The sequence below is a fragment of the Myodes glareolus genome, chromosome 12 (genome assembly GCF_982192425.1).
Source record: "Myodes glareolus chromosome 12, mMyoGla1.1, whole genome shotgun sequence".
Lineage (NCBI taxonomy): Eukaryota > Metazoa > Chordata > Mammalia > Rodentia > Cricetidae > Myodes > Myodes glareolus.
The window spans coordinates 2,756,483-2,766,072 of NC_142037.1; the positions used below are offsets into that span (position 1 = coordinate 2,756,483).

The window sequence follows — 9,590 nt, forward strand, 5'->3', positions numbered from 1 at the left end:
AGAGGGTCTAATGACAAACCGAAGTGCCCTCTGGGAAACCAATTAAACTTAAGAGATTGTGGGTGACCTTAAGGCAGGCACACTGGAAGGTCTGCATCTCATATAGGTGATGATTCTCCATTACTGGTCAGGTAGAACTCCCCCCTGATCTTCCCAGGCTCTATACTCTTGCTCCCAAGTCCACGGCCTCAGAAATGGGTGGGAGGAGTGGTTGGATTCTCAAGTGGGGGTCCAGTGACCCTGCGTCCTTCCTATGTGTCAACAAGCCTAGCTATGAAGATCTTTTGCAAACAGGCATGACAATGGTGGCTGTTTCATTTAGAGGGTTGTGCTAGACAATACCCAGTCTCAAAAAATTAGGCAGAGCGGGGCAATGGTGTCGCATGCCTTTAATCCCAGCACTCGAGAGGCAGAGGCAGGCGGATCTCTGGGAGTTTGAGGCCAGCCTGGTCTACAAGAGCTAGTTCCAGGACAGGCTCCAAAAACAGAGAAACTCTGTCTTGAAAAAAAGAGAAAAGTTAGGTGTAGAGAGATGGAGGGATATGCTCAAAGTCCCCCTCTGGCCGCCACATATGGATGTACATACATGACCACGCCACACCACATACACACACGTACACAAGTAAAAATGAGAAAGCACTTTATATAAGTGTCAGAAGGAACAATGTGGATAGAATATTATGGGGTTGTTAAAGTTTGCTTTATGGAAACCTTAATTGTACCATTTCCTCAATAGCACTGAGTGGCAGACTGAGTCCCTTGGCATTGAGCGCCACATTCAGGCATGGTAGCAAGGCAGGCTTATGGCCTTGGTGTTGGTGCTTCTTTCCTTTTCTTTCTCGTGCTGGGGATTGAACCCAGGACCTTGTGCATGCTAGGCAAGTGCCCTACCACTGAGCTCTGGCCTCATCCCATCTAGACGCAAGCCAGGACTACAAGAGGGTGTTAGTGGGCTATATTTAGCTGTCGGATGGATGTTGGGTCAGGCAACAAAGATTGCTGAAATGCCACACTGAAGTATGGCTATAGCCACTGGGGGCAAAACTAAGGAGAAAGCGAAGAACTGGGGTTTCCACCAGTCTTTGCTGGTATAGCTGCTGTTGTGTAGGGAAGACAAACCTTTGCTTAGAATCTGTCTACAGATTCTACAGGTCATGTTGTTAGCAGAGTAATTTTCACAACTGGGAACAAATTTCATTTAAGTGTATATGTATTTGAATACAACTATAGATGTTTCTGGAGGGACTGGGGGTGGGGAGGGCATTTGCTGTCCTAGATTGACCCTTTTTTTTTTTTTGCCTGGCATATTCTAGTTCACCCATGGAGACACAGTGCCCCCCAGTGGTCAGCAAATAACTTTACCTGGCCTAGGTTTCCCTGTCCTTGTTCCTCATAGTTAGCTCAGGCCGCCCTAAAATCAAGGCCTGCTAAGAGCTTACAGGTTCAGGGGTGCAGTACAGTTTGACAAAAGCAGAGTCACAAACTCCCTGCTTACTCTCTCCTCTTTAGGATTAGGATTCCTGTTTGAATCTTGTTTTATTCCCAAGGAATGTGAGTGTACCCCAGACTTCAGGGGCAGGTAAGGTAAGAGACTGCTCAATGAGAATGAGAAATCGGAAGAAAGGAGCCCTACAGTCTAAGTAAAAAACCTGGCGTGGCAATAGTGGTGCACACCTTTAATCCCAGCTCTCAGGAGAGAGAGGCAGGCAGAACTCTGAGTTCGAGGCCAGACTGGTCTATAGAGTGAGTTCCAGGACAGCCGGGGTTACACAGAAAAACCCTGTCTTGAAAAATCAATTATTCAAACAAACAAAAAATAACAACCTCCCTCCCCCCTGTCTCAACTGTAGATATTTTTCAAGGAACAGTTGTGAACTTCATAATAGCATTTTGACCAGCCAATATATACACCTGCATATATGTTACATATAAATAATATGTGATATATATATATATGCACATATGTATCTGCATATGTGATAATGGTTCCATAGACCATCTTACTTACAGACACCATAGGTTTCTTGGTTTGTATAGTGCACTCTAATGTTTCACAATGACAAAAACAAGCAAATAGGAAAAATCGCCTAATGTGTTTCTGAGAACATATCCCCATCTTTAAGAATATATGATTACTCCAACAGAACATTACAGTAGGCAGGGTAGAAGTAAAAACATGGTCATGCTGCCAGGGGGTAGTGGTGCACGCCTTTAATCCCAAGCGCTTGGGAGGCAGAAGCAGGCGGATCTCTGTGAGTTCAAGGCCAGCCTGGTCTATAAGAGCTAGTTCCAGGACAGCCAGGGCTGTTCCACAGAGAAACTTTGTCTCGAAGAACCAAAAAACAAAACAAAACGAAAAACCAAACATGGTCAGGGGAAATGGAGTGGGTGATATCACTTTAAAAAAAAAAAAGATTTAGGAATAACTGGAAAAGACAAGTGATTTCTGACTTGAGGCTCGGGTTGGTGGGGAAATATGGTGCCCAGAACAATGCAGCTTACATTTACCAGATCTCTCTGCCATTAGACTCTAATAATGAGTTAGTAGGAAATGTAGGGCGCACTTTGTACTTGACATACAACAAGGGCAAGTCACCAAAAACGCAAACCAAAAATTTATTCTATAGCCAGGATTTTGTAAGCATCCCCACAGACTGCCCCTGAGGCACAATCCATCTTGCCTCTCCTTTGCTAGCGTACTGGGCTACCCTCAGGTCACCAGGAAACTAGAAGGTGTTCACACACATCCTGTCCCACTAAGTTCTGGCAGCTGTTCATTGTATTGAAGAACAAGAGACTATCTTCTGTCGTGAGGGGGCAAGACACTCCAGAACTTCTTCGGGGACCCCAGCAGAGCTCATCCCCCTCTTCCTGTGGCACTGGGGAGCAAACCCAAACCCTCGTGCACACTGAGACTGATGGCCTGCAATATCCCAGGAAATTCTCTGAACTTCTGCTTTCTCTTGCATTCTTCACAAGTTCTCTTCTTGTGACTGCAACACCAAAGCAAACCTATCCCCCGGCCGCAGAGACGAGCAGAGGCAGGACGTCTCCCAGAAAGTTTACTTCAGAAGACAGCTTTTCAGTGGCTTCTGCAGGAGGTCAGCCGGCTGGAGGGAGTGACCTTGAGAAACGGGGAAGGTGATGGGTGTGGGCTAAAGTTTTTAGAAAGAAGTTCACACGTTTGACCTCCAAGGGTGATGGACTGACTGATGGTGGAGAAGCTGGGATGCTGCAGGTCTGGTGCTGAATGACAGTGTATTTTGGCTGTCACTTCGCCTTTGTGTCTGGCTTGGCATCTTTTTGACCACCAGGTAAAATCTTTTGGGATGAATTAATAGATGACTTTCATTAACCCTGAAAACTAAGACTGTCATCACACAGCATCCTAGGCCTGTGATGGTTTGCTTTATTCCTTTGTCCTACTACTATAGAAACCAATGATGATGTTGGGCGTGGTTTTGCACACCTTTAATCCAGTGTTTTAGAAGGCAGAGGCGGGTGAATCTCTTTGAGTTTGAGGCCGGCCTGGTCTACATAGTAAGTTCCAAGCTAGCAAAGGCTACATAGAGAGTCTCTGACTAAAGACGAACAAAACCAATCCAAAACAAAACAACAACAAACACCAAAAAACAAAAGTCCTCCAAACAAAAACAAACATAAAACAAATCTCCTGACCCCAAGGAAAGCAACTACAAACCCCAAAGCTGTCATCATGGTGGAACATGGAATGTGGGGCGACCTCCATCTTCTCTGGGCCATAGCCACTCCTATGTGGTCCCAGAGAAAACTTCCTCTGTGTTTCACATCCCACAGGAAGATGTGAAAATTGGCACGCACACATTCCTGATTACCCACCAGCCAGGATCATCTTTCCTCTTGTTTTGAAGTCTCGCTGCTTGCTCTAGCCATCTTCTGCTCGGGCCTTCTCACGGCTGCAGCCGCCACGCTCTCCCTGGTGTTCTCCAGATGGAGCCACCCTCCAGCTTCATTTCTGCTCTTCATTTCTGCTCTTCATTTCTGCTCTTGACAAACTAAAACTATTCTCAAACTAAACACATGTCTGGCCCTGGTTGGTAAGAATTTGGGAGAAAAAAGAAGGAAATAGATATGGGGAGGAAAGAAGTATTGGTGGCTCTGGAGAGAAGGCCAAAGGGGAATCCAGAATTCCTGGGATGGATGAGGACAGAGAGTTCACGACTCACCAGAAACTTGAGATACCAAACTCTACCTTCTCTGCCTCAAGTGTTGAAGGCAAAGGAAGAGTCACAGCAGGCCAGGGTGCTTCTCATTCGGGTTCCTTTCCTAGTTAAACAGGTCTCTAGCTTCCATATAACCACAGCTCTTTCAGCTTACCCCGCCAAAGTTCTGGCAAAACCATGTTACCGTAAACATAGCAGGCAGGGCACGTTTGTGTCCTGGCTTGACCGGTCTACAGCCTTTTCTAGCCGCAGGCTTCTAGTTGGTTTTACTCAATAGGACATTAGCAAATCAAAGCAAGAAAATAAGATTCTGTTAGCACCTTTCTGGTTCGGGACACAGCTCTCGGGGCTGGTCCTTTCCAGTTTCTGCTAAGAGCAGGCTGATTACTCAGCTTCCCTGCTTTGTCTGAACCCTGCCCACACACACCTTGCTGAATATCCTCCCGTGCTGCTTCCCCTCTCGGAGCTGATCTGGGATTCTAACACACAGGCTGAGCAGGAGTGTTTGGGAAGGAAACACAGGGAAAGACGCAATATGGAGCTTTCTGTGCACTTTTGAGGTCCCACTGGCTAAGGGGATTTAACTTTCCACCTTTTCCGAATGCCAGTTTTCCTAGGTTACTACAGGGATCATGCCGCTGCCGGAGTTGTGCAAGAGAGGTGATGTGTGTACAAAGAGCAGCACAGCACCTGTCACGCCGCAGGTGTTCCCTGCCCAAGTCCGTGTCATTGGCATGTTCCAGGTTCTCCTGCATACCTTACTCCCCACACTACTGGGAGAACACTCCCCCACACTCCTGGGAGAACACTCCCCCCCACTCCAGGGAGAACACTCCCCCCATTCCTGGGGGAATACCCCCCCCCACTCCAGGGAGAACACTCCCCCCCATTGCTGGGAGAATACCCCCACACTCCAGGGAGAACACTCCCCCCCCATTGCTGGGAGAATACCCCCCCACTCCAGGGAGAATACCCCCCCACTCCAGGGAGAACACTCCCCCCCATTCCTGGGAGAATACCCCCCACTCCAGGGAGAACACCCCCACACTCCAGGGAGAACACTCCCCCCATTCCTGGGAGAATACCCCCCAACTCCAGGGAGAACACCCCCCCCATACTCCTGTTTCTGCCCACCAATTACTTCCTCATGGCCTCTGGTGGAGATCAGATTTAGATTGCTTACTGTTTCAGGAGGGGACTATGGCTGGAAGGAGGCAAAGACCCAGACAAGAATGATTCAAGAGAGTTTGTTCATGCTAAGGCTGTTGGGCTATCACACTCAAAGTCCACAAGAAGGGGCAAACTGGTGAGGGCGAGTGAGCTCCGGGGCACATCCTCCCTGCCTTATTTCTTCACCAAGTGTGAGAATCAGGAATGCCCTCCATTAGGCGAGGGCAGGGGAGCAGCTGCCCCACTCCTCAGTGTCAAGCTAACTGCTTTCTGCATTGATCTTAGCGCAGTTGGTCAGGCAGGCAGAAGGAAAAGCCACCCGGTGGTTCACCTCGGAGTCATCACCCTCGGTATTTATCTGGCGCCAGGCCCCCTCTGCAAACACTGGTTTTTAATCCCTCAGCCTGTGGCAGCCAGAAAGAGAGCCGCTCAGAGGACAGCAATCGTGTCCCTGAGGCTACACAAGACTCAGTGTAAAAGCAGGGACTTGACAGGGACAGGCAGGCACTGAGAGTGGGGAGGCAGGTAGTGAAGGGAAAATATCTAGCCCGTTTTCTATTTTTAGACATCCGTTCCCCTCTAAATGCTGTTCTGTTTCTCAGCTCCCATGGGTAAGGCCACAAAGGACGGTAGAAGTTTTAGCAATCCTTCTGTGTCTGGGGGCTGGCCTGTAACCACTAAAATGACTGCGAGTCTCAATCCCATCCTTACTCCCTTTTCCCTTCTCAGAGACATGGATTACAATGTGATTGGAGGGAAAGGGCAAAAGGTCATTTTATTACACACAATAGCAACTCTGGGGTGATGGTTTCATACCAATTTTCCAGCTAAATGGGCACTCAAACAAAACATTCTTTCTAAGTCTTGAGCAAGAACAGGATGTCACGTATATAAAATCTGAGATAGTCCGTACCTAGTAAGATATTAGAGGGCCAAAGTCATTCAGGTCGTGTCCTCAGGAGAAGTCATCCTACATAGGCCCACAAAGCAGGAATCTTTCAGGCCCACAAGGCAATAAGAGCCATGAAGGCAAAACCAGCAGCCACACAGCCACACTTGACCAGAGGGCCCTCAGGACAAGCCAGTTCCCGCGGCAAGATTTCTAGGAAGGTGACGTACAGGAACGTGCCCGCTGCTACTCCCTCTAAGACAGCCTGGGCTAATCCCTGCCCTGGTCCTGAGGCCGCTCCAGCCACGGTCAGCCCTAGGGCCAGGCCCACGGGAGACATGAGTGCTAACGACAGTATGCAGAACGTGGCCCACCGCGAGCCGGCGCCAACCTTCAGCAGCCGCAGGCCTACGCTGAACACCACAAGCCCCTTGTGTGCCAAAACGGCCACACAGAGCTGCACAGTGGCCGCCACTGTGGTCTGCAGGCCCACGGCCAGGCCTTCGAACACGGAGTGAAAGGACAGAGAGATCAGAAGGACGAGGGCGCGGAGGGGACCCTGCGATGGCGAGGGCACCGGCGGGTGCTTGTGGAATCCAAAGGCATGAGTCCCTCCCCATTCCTCTTCCCGCACTGTTGATCCTCCAGCATCCCCTTGGCAGTACTGTAATGCCAGTGACTCCAGAAGGAAGACGAAGAAAAAGCCCAGCGAGATGACGAGCTCTCCATAGGGATACTCCACCTAGGAACAGAAAGAGGGAAAGAGATCGAGCACTTGATGGACACAGGGCCAGGAGTGAGAAGAGAATGGGAAATGTGGTAAAGGAACAGAGCAGGGAATGAGGCAGAAGTGAGAAACCTAGAGGGACCAGGGATAAGGTGTCTCTTGGGTTAGAAATACTAGACGGTCCAGGGTAGGAAGGGAAGCAAGAGCTTTTCCTGAGGGCCCACAAGCAAAGGGTTAGTTGGCGCCCTCTCGCTTTACAGTTGAACTGAGGGAAGAGATTCCTGGTTCCTCACACATCAGAAGGGCTTGCAAAATCCCGGGCTCACTCTCCGGACAGGCGCTAACAGTAGATACGTACGTAACCGGAAGCAGCATCACGAGAAGAGTTGCCTGTACTTCCTGTACTGTTCTAGGGAGACAGAACCAGAAGTCAGACCGAGTCTAGGCAGCGCTAGTCCTGTCCTGCCCTTTCAGCAACCAAGCTTCCCTTGGAAGCCCAAGATGACCATCTTCCACCAGCTGCTGCTCCACCCACAGGGCGCTCCGCTGCTTTTCCGCTTTCTTCCCCAGCTTCTGGTCACCCGGTTCCCCTGCTACCCACCTGCACCACCAATTTCTGAATTTCTGATTCAATTCCCTCCAGGGCTTCAGCAGTCATATGCATCAACCCTGCTCCCAGAAAGACGCCGGCAGAAATGCAGCCTAAGAGGCTGAGAACTCTGTAGTGACGACCTAAAAGCAAAAGTTAATCTCCAGTTAGCAGTGAGATAGTGGAAATGAATGAAGAACAATAGACAGCACCCAAGGTCTTCGGGGACGGGAGAACCTGAGCCAGGTGTCGGGAAGGTCTGAGATAAGCCTGGGTGTAAGGGACAGAGACAGAACGGGGCTCTACCTGTAGCTGCATCCATCTGGAACCATCTGAAGTAGATGGGAGCAAGGCCACAGCCCAGTGTGAGAACCAGAAGGGCAAGCAGGCAGCCAATTTTCACTCCAAGCAGTACCTCCATCTTTGGGGTGCAGGACGAGCAGAGGCTTCAGAATGACAAATGCAGCAGCTGAGGTGACCACAGTGGAGCACTGCCTTGCGTGAATTCCAGGAGACTGTGGATATTCTCTTTGTCCTGGACTCCTTGACAGTCTGGGCGCAGCACAGCAGAGGAGGGCTCAGCCCCAGCCACCAGCCCTCCCACTATCTGGAGGCCCCTCCCCTGCCTCACGCCTTCCTGAGCTTCCAAACCAGAAACTCCAGACTCCCTGCCAGGTGTAGCTCAGTGAAATGTTCTCTTCAATGCTGTGACTAATCCAAGAGCTCTGGGGAGCCTTAGTTCATGTCTGGGGTTGATCTAACCTCAAATGGGACCATCGACAGTACTTACGGCCCAGCTAATGTGTGTGTGGGGCAAGCTGGCCGCGCCACAGTCAGGACACTTAACCTAAGCCTCACAGGTTCCTATGTTGATACTTGAACTGAACCCTTTCAGAGAGGATTTGGGGCCACTTGAGGGTAGAGGGGGTGGGGCTGAGCAGGGCTGCTTCTCTTCGGTGGGAATTAGCAAGTGAAGGGATTCCCCTTTCCTCTAATTCCAGAAAAATAGCTCCAGGCACAGAAATTTCCAAGGGAGCATGTGGAGTGATACCATCACTTTTTTTTTGGAGACAGGGTCTCATTGTGTAGCCCTGGCTAGCCTGGAACTGCATACACCAGGCTGGCCTTGATAAACTCATAGAAATTCACTCGCCTCTGTTTCTCCTGTGCTGTGATTAGAGTGGGTCACCATGTCCCACTTGTCACGGCTTCTGAAGCCCCAGCAGTGGAATCGTTATCTGTTTTTTCTCTTACAAAAGCTTAAATGCTTGCTTCTCTTTCTCTAAAGTCTAAAGAAATCCACAAACTTCAAACAAACACAAAGCCCAGGCAGGGCACTTTCTTTCTTTTGGTAAAGATAAGTTTGTGCTATGTTCTTGCTTCTATTCCTATAATTACCAACTGCCAACCTTGTCATTGCAATCATACAGGACAGTTTACGAGCTTGCTGTGCAGAACCTAGGGTTGCTCAATGGTCCATCAGCTGTCCATTGGTGCCAAGGAATCCAAGAACCTTGATTTTCATCAAAACCTGTGAAGTTACCAGCTTGCCCTTTTCCCTTTCTAGGTCGTAATCTCCGAGTGAGTGGCCCTGCCTTCTGGGTGGGTACCCTCCTGACAGGTTTGAAGGTTTGTTACCATTTCCTGCTGGGAACTGGGGTTGTTCTAGAAAGGAAACAGGAAAATGGAAACAAACTAAATAAACAGAAGCATTCTAAGTAGATCTAGATAAGGCTGGAGATGGGACCAGCCTTGAGGGAAAAGTGAGGCCAACTCCAGAGAAGGTTACCTCTGCAGAGACAGGGGTAAAGAAGTCAGCTAACTGCTAGTTCCCACTTCAGAGGCCCACATAAACACCAGTTGGGACCTGCTGAGCCAGTTCTCACAGGGCCTGAGGTGTCTTTCCCCACAACCCTAGCCATCTTTCAAGGAAGTATCTCCTTGAAGCAGTGCGAGCTCACTGCCTGAGGTCTCAGCATTCTCTTAATCACTGACAGGCCAGGACAATTGACC

The 9,590-nt window shown here is 49.5% G+C and overlaps 1 protein-coding gene across 2 annotated transcripts; it reads right to left on the minus strand.

Annotated features, from left to right (window-relative positions):
• Positions 1-6,121: 6,121 nt before the first annotated feature.
• On the minus strand, positions 6,122-9,519 carry Slc39a2 (solute carrier family 39 member 2). 2 transcript variants are annotated; one of them, XM_085698442.2, is made up of 4 exons: positions 7,993-9,519; positions 7,590-7,720; positions 7,347-7,397; positions 6,122-7,003 (listed from the first exon to the last, which is right to left on the minus strand). In XM_085698442.2, the coding sequence occupies exons 2-4, from the start codon at positions 7,650-7,652 to the stop codon at positions 6,371-6,373; spliced, it is 747 nt and encodes a 248-aa protein (XP_085554568.1). In that variant the 5' UTR covers positions 7,653-7,720; positions 7,993-9,519; the 3' UTR covers positions 6,122-6,370. The 2 variants fall into 2 exon arrangements, with proteins under 2 accessions (XP_085554568.1, XP_048291579.1); XM_048435622.3 differs by having other exon boundaries at positions 7,884-9,519.
• Between the last annotated feature and the right edge of the window lie 71 nt (positions 9,520-9,590).